Below are 17,776 nucleotides of genomic sequence, written 5' to 3' on the forward strand. Positions count from 1 at the left end.
GTCGCCACAGCAGAATGAACCGCCAACTTTTCCAGCATATGTTTTACACAGCAGATACCCTTCCAGCTGCTACCCATCACTGGGAAACACCCATACACACTTATTCACACACATACATGGGGAGAACATGCAAACTCCACACAGAAATGCCAACTGACCCAGTCGGGACTCGAACCAGAGACCTTCTTGCTGTGAGGCGATCGTGCTTCCCACTGTTCCACCGTGCCGCCCTATTTTATTTCATTTTATTTTATTCATGGCTTTATTTTATTTAAATGCACCTTTTACGTTATTACTTTAATTGCACATTACCTGAAACAACACACCAATATATGAATCAGTATAATGTTGATCACAATCTCCATCCACACACAATCAATCCAGTCCAGATGGAAGCCGATTTCACCATGCTTTCTATAAATTTCCCTCTGAACTCTTTCATACAAATGCAAATAACCATCAGCGGCCCTTTATATGCTCTGGGTTGCCTAAGCAACACTGTCACCTCTCGTTTCCTCAGTAATGGATGAGCGTCTGCATGTGTGTTTTCTGCTGGTTTGGAGTCTCTAGTGGACAGTTAACTAACTAGCAGCTGTGTGTGTGTGTGTGAGGAGGTGGGCGGTGATGAGGATGAGACCCGGTCATTTCAGACGCTCTCACAAAACATCAAGAACCCTCAGACACAAGAGCTGCTCCTTCAGCTGTAGCAGATTTATGCTGCCCATTCATGTCTTCAAGAATCAAGAACAGATTATCAGATTCTTTTAAGCAGTCACTCAGTTAATTCATTCATTCATTCAACATTCATTCATTCATTCATACAATCACTCATTTAATCATTCATTTGTTTGAACATTCAATTATTCATTCAATCTAAACATTAATTCATTCAATCACTCAAACATTCATTCATTCATTCATTCAGACAGACAATTACTCATTCATTCAGTCATTTATTAATTTAAACATTCACTCATTCAAACATTCATACAATCACTTACTCATTCAATCATTCATCTATTCAAACATTTATTTTTTCTTACATTTATTCATTCAAACATTCATTCATACAATCACCCATACATTCGTTCATTCAATAATTCATTCAGTCAATTAATAATCTAAACATTCATTCGTTCAAGCAAACATTTATTTGAACATTCATTCATTCATACAATCACTCAAACATTCATTAAAACATTCATTCAAACACTTCATTTATTCAAAAATCTAAACATTCATTCATTCATTCATACAAACACTCATTCATTTATTCATAAAATCACTAATTCATTCAATCATTCATTCAACCTAAACAATAATTCAATCAATCACTCATTCATACAATCACTCATTCATACAATCACTCATTCATTCAATCTTTCATTCATCTAAACATTCACTCATTCAAACGTTCATACAATTACTCATGCATTTAATCATTCATACATTTAAACATTAATTTATTCAAACATTCATTCATTCAATCAATCATTTATTCATTTATTTTAACACTCATTCATTCAAACATTAGTTCATTCTTTAACCCAAACAAACATTTATTCATTCATTAACTCAAACACATATTCATCCATTCATTCATTATTTTCTTCAGACATTCAGTCATTCATTCAGGCATTAATTAACTCAAACATAAATTCATCCATTCATTCATTATTTTCTTTAGACATTCAGTCATTCATTCAGACAATAATTAACTCAAACATAAATTCATCCATTTAGACATTCAGTCATTCATTCAGGCATTAATTAACCCAAACATAAATTAATTTGTTTATTCATTCATTCAAACATTTGTTCTTTTCTTTAGACATTTATTCATTCGTTCATTTTAATATTCATTCATTAACCCAAACATTCATTCAATCATTAACTCAAACCTATTCATCGAATAATTCAAACAAACATTCATTCATTAATTCAAACATTCATCCATTCATTCTTTCCCATAGACATAGGATTCAATCATTCATTCAGACATCTATTCATTAACTCAAACAAACATAAATTCATTCGCTCATTTATTTATTCATTCATTCAGACATTTATTAACCCAAACATTCATTCATTACATCAAACATAATTCATTAATTCAATTCGTTAATTCAAATTAATTTGTTAATTCAAACATTTATCCATTCATTCTTTCCTTCAGACATTCATTCATTCCTTCAAACAGTTTTCATTAAAATATTCATTCATTCACTCAAACAAACATTCATTCATTCATTAACTCAAACAAACAAATGTATTCATTCATTCAAACATTCATCTATTCATTATTGCCTTCAGACATTCATTCAAATAATAAATCGTTCATTCAGACATTCATTCATTCATTCATTCATTCATTAACTCAAACAAACGTACAATTATTAATTCATTAATTCAAACATTCATTCATTCATTCATTCAAATATTCAATCATTTATTTTTTACATTCTTTCATTCATTAACTTAAACATAAATGCATCCGTTCATTCATTCATTAATTCATTCATTCATTCATTCATTCATTCATTCATTCATTCATTCATTCATTCAAACATTTATTTATTACTATTACTATTACTATTTATTACTATTTATTTGTTACACTATTAACTAAATTACCAATATTGGCCAATAATCAATATGGTTCAGATATATTGTGCATTCTTTTTTCCTTTAGTAATTTCTCAGGTTTATTTGTTTAGCATTGCACTTGTCATCAGAATAATACTTTTCCTCAGTCACTATTTATGTTCGTACAGTTAGTTATTCAAAGCAAAATAACACACATTTCTAACGAGGGCCAATACATTTGTCTTCATTTTTGTGTTTTGTCTTCAAAATAAACTAATCTTGTTTTCTTCTATTCCCCCATCAGACATCCTTGATTTAATGGGTCCAATCATTGAGATGTCGCCGGATAAGAAAGCGGAGTCTCCGGGCGTGCAGGCGGAGCTCTCATGTCTGCGTGGCGTGTGTGTGTCACTGCCCGAAGCCGAATGCGCTGCCAGTCCTATGCCCACCAGCCTGGACCGCAGCTCCGCAGACGAGGAGCTCACCAACCTCAACTGGCTCCATGAAAACCTGCTCCAGAACTTCACTCTCGGCGGCACTGAAGCCCAGGCCAGCGCCGGCCCGCTCCTGGACATTGAGGGAAATCACGCAAACGCCATCATTTCATCCGCAGCAGCACACGGAGAGGATTCAGTGAAATCCAAACCGCCCTTCTCTTTCTCTCTGCTCATTTATATGGCGATTGAACAGTCACCCAGCAAATCTCTGCCAGTGAAGGACATCTACGGCTGGATCCTGGAGCACTTCCCATATTTCTCCAGTGCCCCTACTGGATGGAAGAACTCGGTGCGACACAACCTCTCGCTCAACAAGTGCTTCCGCAAGGTGGAGAAGAGCCTGGGGAAGGTGAGCGCTTCTTTTAATAAGATGTAAAACAAGTCTCTGATGTCTCTAGAGTGTGTGTGTGTGTGTGTGTGTGTGTTTCAGCTCAAAATACACCACAAATAATGTTTTATAACCCTTTTAAACTGCTGCATTTAGGCTTTGATCCTTATTGTGTAATTTTGGCGACTGTCGCTTTAAATTCAAATGAGATTGCTCATTTTTTTAAAAGAGGGCGGAGCTACAAAGCATATGTCTCAGCATAGTGGCAGATTCATAACAGGACTAATCTCATATGCTAATGAGGGTGAGATGGTCACCGGTGGGCGGGGCTTTTCCCCTCTGATGAAACAAACATAGGGAGAATGTCAAGCAAAGTGTTTCTGCAGTCTGATTATCCACCTTATTCTCTGTGTACAAGCGGGTGCAGCCATTCTAATAATTTTGGCACGAGACATCCGGTCTCATTTACTTACTCATTACTCATTACATTATTAAGGTGGTGAAATTATAAATTTGTGTCACTTTCTCTTGGCTGATAAGACAGCCAAGTACACAACCTTCCTGTGTAACTCCCAACGATACTTCCAGGTTTCTTCCCACCGCAGCCTTGATTTCACTTTTAAAAATGGCAGCCGCATGAAATTAGTCTATTTGCATACAGCGATCTGATTTTCTGATGCTTCCGTCTGCGCTTGAAAAGTTGAGAAAGTTACTACAAGTTTTACACAAACATATTTATTGCATTTGAAATTAACAGTAATCAAACTAACAAGCAATATATATATATATATGCAAGCGTGAGGAAAATATGTCTCAATGAAATCCCGTTATCACAAGAAAATTGATTTTTATAACAAAACTGAGTGACCGAAAGGCACACGGAGCGCTCACCGGCCCTGCACACACTGCTTGACATGAATGAATCTGTTAACGATATAACTGTGCTGTTCTCACGGGTGCTGTCTGATATTGCACTGATGTTTTTGGCGTATACTGTAACTTATTATATGCATACGTCATGTTAATAGCAATGCCTAGCAATACTTTTATGAGTGTAAGCCCGTTTGCATGGTGTACGTGGTGTTAAATTTGACATATAGCTACCCCTTGCACGGCGGACAGCATCTGGCAATTATATAAAGGATTAAACAGAAGCTCTTGTGCTAAATGTGGCAAACAGTTACCTGAAAACTCCATCCCAAAGACTTTTCATAGCGGACTTGAAGCCAGTGGAAGTCTTTTACCCCCTCGTCGAAATATGTAGGTGGTGGAGTAACATTCAGCACATGATCACTAGTAAGATGTGTCATTATTTGTAACTTTAGATGTCATGGTTTCTAAAACAAAATCTGTCAGTGTAATCTTCATTCTCATCTTCAGCGCTTTACAGTTTTTCGTGGTAGTAGCTCTCTCTGTCATCCCAAGCCAGAAGGCGCTGACTGAGTGATTGACAGCTGATATTTCAGTGCTAGAGCAGTGGACCAATAAGAAGAGCGTGAAGGCGGGGCAAGCATTAAGGACTTGGCTTTTGTTTACTGCAGCAAGTTGACATGACAACTGTTTTAAACCATTCCTGAACGCTGCGTTTCGTGTTTCAAGTGCAGAGATGCATTCTGCTTGAATGTCTCCCGAATCTGCACATGTGGTGAACATTTTGCAGTAGAAACTGGTCGCACACAACAATTTTTTGCACTCGCACACAGAATTTCCGATTCTAGGAATTTCGATGACTATGAATAATAAACGGTCAAACTACTTCCTCTACAAACAAGGGTGTTCATGACTATACAGACAAAGCAGAATAATAAAGTAAGAAAGCATCAGTTTGCAACATCAAGCGGCTTAACGAGCTGTTTTTAACGTCTAAAAATGAATGGAAGCAGACCGGACGTCTCGAGCCAAAAAGATTGAAATGGCTGCACCCGCTCCTACATTTAGAATCAAGTCAATATATACACTATTCATTCATTCATTCATTTTCTTGTCGGCTTAGTCCCTTTATTAATCCTGGGGGGCCACAGAGGAATGAACCACCAACTTATCCAGCAAGTTTTTACGCAGCGGATGCCCTTCCAGCTGCAACCCATCTCTGGGAAACATCCACACACACATTCACACACTCATACACTACAGACAATTTAGCCTACCCAATTCACCTTTACTGCATTTCTTTGGACTGCCCACGCGAACGCAGGGAGAACATGCAAACTCCACACAGAAATGCCAACTGAGCCTAGGCTCGAACCAGCGACCCAGCGACCTTCTTGCTTTGAGGCGACAGCACTACCTACTATGCCACTGCTTCGCCCAATATATACACTACAATATATACACTACACTACGTGAAATGTGCTAGATAAGTTGGCGGTTCATTCCGCTGTGGCGACCCCAGATTAACCCGAAAAGAAAATGAATGAATGAATGAGTTTAAAGCAAATGCAATAGAGTGACAATCTCACATCAAAATGATTCGAATGTAAAAGTGAACTTGTTGTTGATGGTGTAAATAAAGCAGTTTGTTAGTGATAAGGGAGTCACACGGCTCTGTATTGTATTCAGTGTCTGTGATGGGGTTTTTTAATGACATAAGAGAGGAAGAGCTGGGGAATTCAGTCAAGGTCACGGCTCCTTCCTTAGAGCACGCACACACACACACACACACACACACACACACACACACACACACACACACACACACACACACACACATATACACATGTTTGATTTAATGAATCGTGGGGAAATTCCATAGGTTTCCACTGTTTTTATACTGTACAAACTGTATTTTCTATCACCCATACCCTCACAGGAAGCTTTGTGCATTTCGTCATCTGATTAGAGAACAAAATGTTAGCGTCTCGAATGCAATTATATATTTTCCCTATAGTATTTATAGTATTTATAATATAGTATTTTCTCTATTATAGATTTTTCTCTATAGTAATTTTTATTTTTATTGTACAGAATATGATAGTCCAACTATGAAGCTGATAAATGTAATGGTTAAATTATTATTATTATTATTATTATTATTATTTTACAATTGAATAGACAAAAAAATAATTTATTGTAAGCTACACAATAATAATCAAAATGAAAATGCAAAATATGAAAATATAAACAAGTTTATTTTTTTAGTTTGACAGCACAGCGACACTTCTTGTTTCTAGATGTGAGCAGAAACAATAGAAAGATCTTAAGATGTTGTAATATGATATAACCACAATATTAGTGTGATTTTTACATTTGTTATGATATTTAAAGGTATTATATAAATATAGCTATTTAATATATTATAAGATAAGATGGTGCGGTGACATAGTGGGTGAGTGATTAGCACTGTCACCTCACAGCTAGAAGGTTGCTGGTTCGAGCCTCGGCTGGGTCAGTTGTCATTTCTGTGTGGAGTTTGTATGTTCTCCTTGTGTTGGCGTGGGTTTCCTCCGGGTGCTCCGGTTACCCCTACAGCCCAAACACATGCGCTATAGTGTAAATAATTATTGTAATTAATTGCAAATATATCAAATGCATTTTTATTTTACTAACTTACTGCATGCCGAAAAACTCCAGGTCAACACTACCATCTAGTGGAGTGCAAAGAAATTATTTTTAATATTCAACTGAGTAATGTAATAAAATTCATTCATTTATTTTCTTTTCAACTTAGTCCCTTTATTAATATGGGGTCGCCACAGCGGAATGAACCGCCAACTTTTCCAGCATATGTTTTACGCAGCGAAAGCCCTTCAAGCTGCAACCCTTCACTGTGAAACATCAATACACTCCTATTCACACACATACACTACGGACAATTCCCCTATATCGCATGTTTTTGGACTGTGGGGGAAACCGGAGCACCCAGAGGAAACCCACACCAACATGGGGAGGACATGCAAACTCCATACAGAAATGCCAACTGACCCAGCCGAGGCTCGAACCAGCGACCCTCTTGCTGTGAGGTGACAATGCTACCCACTGCGCCACTGCGCCAGCCAATATAATAAAATATTAATAATATATAGATCTGGGTGTCTGTGTAATATGTTATGTAAAAATATTGCCATGCCATTACCACTGTTTAATACACAGCATAGATTGCTCTCATACTGTTTAACTACTGCCGAGAAGCTACTGCTACTGTTTTGGAAAAAAAAAGGAATCCCCTACATCAGGGATCATCAAACTTGTTCCTGGAGGTCCGGTGTCCTGCAGAGTTTAGCTTCAACCCTAATCAAACACACCTGACTAAGCTGATCAAGGTCTTACTAGGTACTTGTAACACCCAGGCAGGTGTGTTGAGGCAAGTTGGAGCTAAACCCTGCAGGGCACCGGACCTCCAGGAACGAAATTGGTGACCCCTGCCCTACATGTAAACTGTGGCTTGGAGAAATTAGCTTTTATATTACATTTAGAGCGAATTAGACACTATTCGAAAACAAAACAAAATTTGGCATTCTTTTATCTGTTACCATGAAAAACACTGTGCAATAATGCATTATTTCTGCACTGTTTTAGGCCCAATCCCAATTCTACTTTTGTACCTCTTCCCCTTCCCTTTGGCCCTTGAAACAGAGTGTGAACGGAAAGAGCTTCAAAGTTTACCCTTAAGAAGTGGGACAGCACTACAGCACCTGCACACGTCATCACGTCATCGCGATCTCTTGCTTCATATGAGATCAGACGATCGCGACTGCTGTAGTTATTCCAGTTGTGCTATTTTTTGGTATTTAACTTCAGAAAATCACTGAAGGCATATATCACGTTATGATAATGATATAATGTGGCAATTAGATTGTAACTGTACTGTGTGTTTACACCGTGGCCAAATTCATCTATGTAAACACACAAATAAAACATTAGCGTTATACCAGACATTGTAAGGCCCAATTCCAATTCTATTTTTGTACCCCTCCCCCTTGGCCCTTAAAACAGAGTGGGAAGGGGAAGGGCTTCAAAATTATTCATCAGTACACTGCTGCAGTCTTTCACTTTCACACTTGTACTTAGTAATTTTAGTAAAAACCTTAGACACTGTTGGTTGTGCACTTTTTTACCGACCAACCTCCCACGGAAAAAGTGATTGACATTTGGTAATTTGTGTGGAATTTATCTTTATTTGTTTATGATATGTTTATGGGTAAAGCAAAGACCATGTGGGTCAGGTAGTTGAACTGTAGACTACAAATAATTCATTCCTTATGAATTCATTAATTATTCATAAATAAATAATTCACCTCTGCCTATGACGAAGATGCCATCGTCCATCGCGATGTTTCACATTAGGCATTGTACGATGCCAAATTGGTCAGCAACGCCCAACCCTATCGCGTATGTGAATAAATTAAAACATGTGCTTGTTTATTGTAAAAATCCGTAATTATGACAAAAAATTACTAATTTGTGCATCTCCTGACTTCCGGGTGCAGCCATACTGCTGTTGTGGCTGGTGTATTTTGGGAAATTTTCTTACCTTTTGGTTTCGAGTGTGGTGCTGAAAAATCTCAATTTCGAAGGGTATCTAGCCCTTTTTTTATCAACCCCTGGGGTGATCAGGTTATATTAAAGACACAGCACATTGATTGTATGGCAGCAGGTTAAACTTTGACACCTTTATGGCACTCACGTACATTAAAAATAAATACAGGCCACAACTGAACATAGAGGGTGGTCTTCAAGTCGCGTTCTTCAAAATTAAATGATAAATATTCAATTCAATTTAATTCAATTCAGCTTTATTTGTATAGTGCTTTTACAATGTAGATTGTGTCAAAGCAGCTTCACATAGAAAATCATAGTAAATTGAAACAGTGTAGTTCATTTTTCAGAGTTTAAGTTCAGTTCAGTTTAGCTCAGTTCAGTGTGGTTTAATAATCAATACTGAGAGTCCAAACACTGAAGAGCAAATCCATCGATGCGCAGCTCTACAGATCCCGGGCCTTGCAAGCCAGTGGCGACAGAAGCGAGGAAAAAACTTCACCTATTTGTGAAAGTGAAGAATTAAAAAAAACTCCTCAGTTGGGCACGACCCTTTCTCCACTGGCCAAATGTCTTGTGCAGAGCGGCAGTCTAGACGCCGGAGACTGGAAGCTGGACCTTAGCGAATATTAGTCTGTCCCTGGAGCGTCACAGGAATCGGTCTCATGCTCTTCACTCCTCCATGACCACCACAGCATCTGCTTCAGGATACGGCCTGGTCCAGGATTATGGAAACCGTGGGAACATCTCATCGATGTTCTTGGATCGAATCAGTGGTGCTGCATGGTCTGAGGGCATCAGGATAAGCATCACCAGGTGGAAATAGAGAATAAAGAGAATCATTAGCGTAGCTGCTGTTCATATATAAACTAGCTACAGATACCTGCGTGGAGCACATTCATGGATCAAACCGCTAAGTGATGCACTGAGTGTATGCTTTACTAAAAAGATAGGTCTGGTAAGAACTCTGGCAGCTGCATTTTGTACTAGCTGAAGTTCATTAATAGAGGATGCTGGGCAGCCAGCAAACAGAGCATTACAGTAATCCAGCCTAGAAGTCATAAAAGCATGGACTAGCTATACTTCGTAACTTATAAGGCAACTTGTAAGGCAAAACACAGCAAAGCACGTCAAAGGAAACGCATTGTAATGTAACAGTAAATGAGGCCGTACTCACACTAGGTACAGTTGCCTCGAACCGGGCCAAAGCACGCTTGTCCCCCCTCTCGTCTCCCCCGACGGGCCGCACACACACCATATCGGGCCTCGGCACGCTTACGTCATCGCTGCTGTGCTGTTCAGTGAGAAGCGCTCTCTCACTGAGAAGTACAGTGGAGGTTTCTCTAGTTATATCGTTTCAGTCGTTTGATATGCAGTGACATGCAGTCAAATATTTCGCCAAACAGTCCTTAGGGATGCGGTGACACGCAGTTAGATATTTCGCCAAACAGATCCGCTACTTATGCCGCTCATAAACAATCATAAAGCCCTCGTGCTGCAGGAATGAGGAGGTCTACTGAAGCCGTGCAGCTGTCGTGCTGTTAGGAGTTCTCGTCTTTAATAAACTACGGCAGTTTGCGTTCACTGAACAGTAAGAATGATTAATAAATCCATACGAAACAGCCCCTTAAAAGTCACGTCTCGCTTTCAGTTTCAAGTGAACCGCGCTCAGGCACACCTCTTCCAACCAGGCCAGGGCCGGCCAAGTGAACCGTGCTTGAGCCCGATTCAGCGCACTCACACTTCTCAAACGAAACGGGCCTGGGTACGGTACGGATGGCATAGTGTAAGTAGGCCCTAAGTATCGGCAATGTGTGAATGAGCGTGAAGTGTATTTATAGTCCTTGTAATCGGTGTAGATGAGCAGCAGCTCAACTCAACTGTTGCAAGAGTTGATGAGCGCAGGGGTTTCTGGGAGTTGGAGTTTGTTCAGAGGTAACTCCTATATAGGAAACCCCACTGGCAATTGCTACAAACTATGGGAGTACAACAGTAATAATATTGACCTTAAAATGGTCAAAACAAAATTAAAAACTGCTTTTATTCTAGCCTAAATAAAACAAATAAGACTTTCTCCAGAAGAAAAAATATTATAGGAAATACTGTGGAAAAATTCCTGAATCTGTTCAACATCATTTGGGAAATATTTGATCAAGAAAATTCTTAGGAGGGCTAATAATTTAGACTTTAACTATAAGTGTCCGTCTGTGTAGTGGGAGAACACACACACACACACACACACACACACACACACACACACACACTCATACACAGACAGAGAAAGCAGGAAAGAGACACACAGACCCAGTATCAGATGACACTGCCTGGTTTCGGTTGCCATGGCAGTGTTTCCTCCTTCCTGTTTATGAGCCTGCTGGTAACTGTAATGTGAGTCAAGGTTAATGCCCTCCTCCTCTCCTTCCACCTATTCCTTCTGCACTGCTTTCTCTATGTTTATTAACCTTTTATGCAGTGTATGCTGCAGAAGCAATGGTATTTTTTGTTTTGCTTGAGAAAAATTAGATCGTTTGCATAGGCACGCATTTTATAAGTAGGCACCATGTCTCAAATTCTCGTTAGTGATGTTATTATATTATTATTATAGTGCTGTTATTACATATATATATATATATATATATATATATATATATATATATATATATATATATATATATATATATATATATATCAGAAGTGATTATTATATGTAATATATATAATAATCAGTAGTGATTTTATATATATATATATATATATATATATATATATAATTATTATTGCTGTTATTGTTAATATTATTATTATTATCATTGTTGTTGTTATTATTATTATTATTATCAATATTAATATAAATATTATTATTGTTCTATTTTATTATTATTTTATTATCATTATTTTAATCATATCATTATTATCTTCATCGTTATTATTATTATGATTATTATCAATATTATTATTATATTTTATTATTATTTTATTATCATCATTGTCATTATTTATATTATTATCATTATTATTATCATTATTGTTATTATCATTATTATTAATATTATTATTGTTTATTATTGTTTTATTATCATTATATAATAAAAATAATAATAATAATAATAATAATAATAATAATAATTATTATTATTATTATTATTATTATCAATATTATAATTTTTTATTATTATTATAAATATTAGCATCAATGTTTTTACTATTATTATTATTATTATTACTATTATTATATTACTATAGTTTTTGTAATTTAATCAAATAAATATAATATATATATATATATATTATTTATATTTTAATGATTTATTACTTTTATATGGTTTGTTTGGTGTTTGGTGTATGTTTGAAACTGTTTATGTTTGCCTTCATTACTTGATTGATAAGCTCATTTTCACTATTTCTCCTATAGGCTTCAGCACACAGGCAATGCTTTCAGTCTCTCAGATGTGTTTCTTTATAGTGCTGAACTCATCTTCTGTTCTCTCTCATTAACCCTGCGTGTGTGTGTTTGTGTGGTTCTGCTAGGTGAACGGCAAGGGTTCTCTGTGGTGTGTGGACCCTGAATACAGACCCAATCTCATCCAGGCCCTGAAAAAACAGCACTTTCCTACAGCCCACTCCTTCTGCACACCTCCTGCTTTCCCACCCAGGTAAAACACACACATGCACACACAGACACACACACACAGATGGGTTTGTTTTTGTAAATTGTGGGGACATTACATATGTTTCCATTGTTTTTATACTGTACAAACTGTATTTTCTATTGCCCTAACCCCACCCTACCCCTAAACCTAACCCTTACAGGAAACTGTGTGCTATTTTACTTTATGAACAAATCTCATTCTGTGTGAATAATAAGCTTTTTGAGAAACGAGGACATCAGCAATGTCCTCATATTTCACCACCTTCGTGTAATACCCGTGTCATTATACAGATTTGAGTCCTGATTTGTCACAAAACACACACACACACACACATGCACACACACACACACACACTTGTATATGTGCTTTACGGGGACTCTTCATACGCGTAATGTATTATATACTGTAAAAAAACATTTATTAAATGGTCCTACCTATAAACCCAACCCTCACAGGAAACCTGCGGCAATTTTTTGTCAAAAAACCCCGCTAAATATGATTTTGAAGCATTTTGAATTATAAGAACTAGTGTTGAGCAATATACGAAATTTTCAGATCGCCATATAGTCCCTCTGTGAGATCGCCGATACACGATACTATTGCAAAGGGGCACGGCTGTGTATTGTTTTTATATAATATTTTATCAATATATTTAACCAGACAGTATCTAGGCATATTTAATAACGTTTCGGCTGATTTTTTCTTAAACTTATTCAATATCCTACTGGATTTGCATTATGTTTGATATTGTATAATAATTCAAACCAATGCAAATCACCGCGCTCTTACAGCTAAATAGGCGATGAGATCAAAATTATTTCAAGCGGGACGCGGCCCGCGGGACTGCCGCAAAATGGATATAATACACATTGATGAAAGCAAATGAAATTATATTGATCTACGCACAGAAGAAACAAGGATGCATTAAGGTCCTTTCAGACGGGACTCGCCGCCCACACACATTTCTATGTGGTGAAGTTTTCCATGTTTTTGTTTAGTTGAGCGCGGCTTCAGGTCTAATCATCACAAAAGTAATCATCAACAGTGTCACATTTGTGTTTGCTAAGATCTAACACAATGTTGCGCTTGGCATATGTGTATTGTTTTCTGATAATTTAATTTTATAAGTTTAATTTTAGACATGGAGTGTGTGTGATCAAAAAAAAATAACAACAACAAAAGTTTAATTTGTAACTTATTTAGATTTTTATTTTGAAATGCATGCATGACAACCCCAACGTTTGGCATGTATTATTTCATTTAATTATAGCAACAAATATGTTAAAGCGCAAGTACGACCCCAAATATGTAAAATATGGATTTACATATATTGACTGCAAAAAAGACTCAAAGCCTCAGTGTGACATAAACAGTGAGATGCTCTTAGAAGAGAGCACGAAACCTTCTAAAATAAAACAACATTTAGAAACCAGACAACCAGTTTTATTAACTGTTTAGTTCATGGTAAATGAACCTTTCCTTACCCTAACCACTGTTCACAGTATTTGACGTTTTTACTTTGTTATATTTCTATAATTTGACACATTTTGTTAAATGACAGCAATAAAATATTGTTTACTTGTAAGTCTTGGTGATTTTCTTATGATTTATCTGGCACTACTTGTGTATGGTAACAAATAAATACAAATTAATTATAAATTCTAAAATTATATTACAGTTCCTTAATTTGGGTCGTGGCTTGATGACCATGTAAAAATATGGGTCCCATGGCCAAACCAGTTGAGAACCCCTGGCCTATTGCTCCAATATTAAATAGCCTGTTTGACCTAAAACTTTTCACTGAGCTCAGTAAAAGTTCTTTGATAAGTTATTAATAATCTGTTCAATAATTATTTAATACCAAAACGAATGGTAAAATACAAGTTGTAATTTAATTCAATGTAGGCTAGTTTAAATAAATAAAATATATTTTAATAGCCTATATAAATAAATATAGGCCTAACATTTTTTAATTAAATAGGGTATTTTCTGAAAAATATGATGTCAGTGTTTATCATTTCATCAAATTAAGGCAAGGCAAGGCAAGGCAAGGCAAGTTTATTTATATAGCACATTTCATACACAGTGGCAATTCAAAGTGCTTTACATAAACAGGAATAAAAAAGACAAGTTTAGGACATAAAATGCAGACAATAAAAATTATTAAAACAGATAAAAACAAATTAAAATGAATTAAAATAGGTTATAAAAGAATGAAAAAGAAAACGAAAAACATAATAGTGCGATCTGTCGGACGTAGCACAGTGCTCATTCAGTAAAGGCACAGCTAAAACAGATGAGTTTTCAGTCTTGATTTGAATGTGCCTAATGTTGGAGCACATCTGATCATTTCTGGAAGCTGATTCCAGCAGCAGGGGGCGCTGTTAGTAGCTGAAAGCCAATTCACCCTGCTTTGACTGAACTCTTGGAACTTCTAGTTTATATGATCCTAAAGATCTGAGTGATCTGTTAGGTTTGTATTCAGTGAGCATATCTCTAATGTATTCAGGTCCTTGGCCATTTAGTGATTTATAGACCAGTAATAATACTTTAAAATCTATTCTGAATGTGACTGGCAGCCAGTGTAAAGACCTGAGGACAGGTGTGATGTGCTCTGATTTCCTGCTTCTGGTCAGAATTCTGGCTGCAGCATTCTGGATAAGCTGTAACTGTCTGACTGTCTTTTTAGGAAGACCAGTGAAGAGTCCATTACAGTAATCCACCCTGCTGCTGATAAAAGCATGAACAAGTTTCTATAAGTCTTCACTGGAAACAAAGCATCTGATTCTTGCTATGTTTTTGAGATGATAGTATGCTGATTTACTGTCTGCTTTGACATGACTGTTGAAACTCAGATCTGACTCCAGAGTCACACCAACATTCTTGACCTTATTTTTTGTCGTTTGACCTTTAGAGCCAAGGTACGCATTCACCTTGAGAACCTCATCTCTGTTCCCAAACGCAATGACTTCAGTTTTCTCTTTGTTTAACTGAAGAAAATTTTGGCACATCCAATTGTTAATTTCATCAATGCATTGGCAGAGGGTGTCAATGGGGCTGTAGTCATTAGGCAGTAAGACTAGGTAGATCTGAGTTATTAAACACAAATAAGACAAGTATGTGTATTCTATGTATTTGAAGGAGCAGTCAATGCATGCCCTCATAAAATAGGTTACAGGCCACTTTGAAACGTAAATAGGCTTTTAATAACGGATATAAAAGATAAATAACTTTTTTGTGAAAGCAAGAGAGACTCTATTATAAAGGAGTCTCAAATGACCAACGACTGCAACAAGTCTTATTCCTGAATAAAGAATATTTATTTGAGCTGGTTTCAGAGTTCTTTCATTCTCTTCTTCAGTAGTTTCATTTTTAAAACCCGTTTTATTTAACTTGTTTGTTAATTAAATTCAGTTTTGCTATTTAGTCTATTATTTTTATGCAACAAAGTTGCAAACGAATTTGCTATAAGATGTGGCTGTGCCCTCACGTGCAGCTCGCTCTTCAACTGCTGCTGCTAAGACAGAGAGAGAGAGCGCTAGAGAGCAATCCAAATAATTCATTTTTGATCTGAAAGAGTCGGTCAAGTGATGTTAATCTGAACAGCTGAATCGCTCAAATTAATTGTAGTTCATTTATTATTACTGATGGTGATTAAAAATAATAATACCAATAATTTTATTCAATAATGCAATTAAAACATGGTAATAGGTCTACATTAATGCGAATCTAACTAAATATTGTCTTGAAAATCGTCATAGGTCTGCCTATCGTCGATACACGATACTTTCGTCTGTCGGCACAACCCTAATAAGGACATCAGGCATGTCCTCATAAACCAGCGTACAACACTGTTTTCTTATCCACGAAAGTTAAGGAGTAAGTAAAGAGTAAATATAGATGCAGATACTCTGTTTTGCTGTTTTCTCGCTAGTGAAGCGTTCAGTTTTTCCACTTATACAGCGTCCGCCATGTAAATAGCAAATGCGCCATCGCGCGACATAACTTACTCTTAGAGGAAATGTGAGACGAGACGATTGGTTTAATGCAAGTTATTCTCAAAACACACCCAGAACTCATTAGGAAAATAAGTACAACCTTGTTAGACCATGCGCCAGTGTACAAACTGTATTTTTCCAGACCGTATTGCTTTTGCACCATGCGCTTTAGACTAGGGGTGTCCAAACTCTGGCCTGGAGGGCCGGTGTCCTGCATAGCTTAGCTCAACTTCCTTCAACACAACTGCCTGGAAGATTCATGCATACCTAGAAAGAGCTTGATTAGCTGGTTCAGGTTCGTTTAATTGGGATTGGAGCTAAAATATGCAGGACGCTGGCCCTCCAGGGCAGAGTTTGGACACCCCTGGCTTAGAGCATTAAAATAGAGCTCATAGACTTAAAAGCACACACACGGATATTTTCTGGTTTTATAACTTCTGGAATCTGTCTGCTTTCTATTCATCACAGTCAAGCTGTCAATGATTTTTAGTTTTTTTTTTGCAAGGTAGAGTGACCTACTCTAAAATGTCAGCTCACACAATGATAAAAGCAACAATTACAGCATTATAGCGGATGGTAAATATCACACACCTCTGTATGTAAATAATTATTAGTGTTTCTTTCTGCTTTCCAGTGCCTTCTCACCCACACGTCAGCTCTTCCTCCAGGGCTGCTCTCTGAAAGGTGAGCCGTTTCTTTATTTCTGTCTCTGGTAAAATTACAAGCATTTCATCTGGAAGGGAGTGCAATCATGCATGTGTTCCAGTGTGCTAGCAGCCAGTTAAAAGGACAGTTCTCCAAAAAATATGAACGGGAAAGAAGATATTTTGAAGAATGCTGAAAACCTGTAACCACTGACTTCCGTAGTAGGAAAAAGAAATACAATAGAAGTCAATGGTTACAGGTTTTCAGCATTCTTCAAAATATCTTCTTTAGTGTTCGGAGAAGCACTTTAGCAACGAGACCAGCAGTGTGTAAGTACATTTAGACTTGTTTTTTAGTTGTTTGTGTGTGGTGCTAGAAAGTTTACTCACTGTTTCCTTGGTTACTGTAAGAGCTTGTGTGTGTATCGTGGATGGTTTCGCCCATTGTAAATTGCTTCCTTGTCCTCATTTATAAGTCGCTTTGGATAAAAGCATCTGCTAAATGACTAAATGTAAATGTAAACAGAAGAAACAAACTCAAAAAAGCTTTGAAACATGTAAAGAGTAAATAAATGATGACAGAATTTTTTATTTTTGG

The 17,776-nt window shown here is 36.8% G+C and overlaps 1 protein-coding gene and 1 long non-coding RNA gene across 3 annotated transcripts in view; both read left to right on the plus strand.

The window, feature by feature from the left end:
- Nucleotides 1-17,776, plus strand: part of LOC147841212 (uncharacterized) — a 1,204,737-nt gene that overhangs the window by 118,779 nt on the left and 1,068,182 nt on the right. The window lies entirely within an intron of this gene.
- foxn2a (forkhead box N2a) overlaps nt 1-17,776 on the plus strand; it is a 70,441-nt gene that overhangs the window by 45,394 nt on the left and 7,271 nt on the right. For both annotated transcript variants that reach the window (XR_015506456.1, XM_087279843.1), the window contains exons 2-4: nt 2,891-3,432; nt 12,415-12,539; nt 17,169-17,218. Coding sequence is in view for 1 of the 2 variants with exons in the window: in XM_087279843.1 (XP_087135969.1) it covers nt 2,905-3,432; nt 12,415-12,539; nt 17,169-17,218 (703 nt within the window). In the remaining variant the exon portion in view is untranslated. The remainder of the gene's footprint in view (nt 1-2,890; nt 3,433-12,414; nt 12,540-17,168; nt 17,219-17,776) is intronic.

The sequence above is a fragment of the Danio rerio genome, chromosome 13, assembly GCF_052040795.2.
Source record: "Danio rerio strain M-AB ecotype USA chromosome 13, GRCz13ab, whole genome shotgun sequence".
Lineage (NCBI taxonomy): Eukaryota > Metazoa > Chordata > Actinopteri > Cypriniformes > Danionidae > Danio > Danio rerio.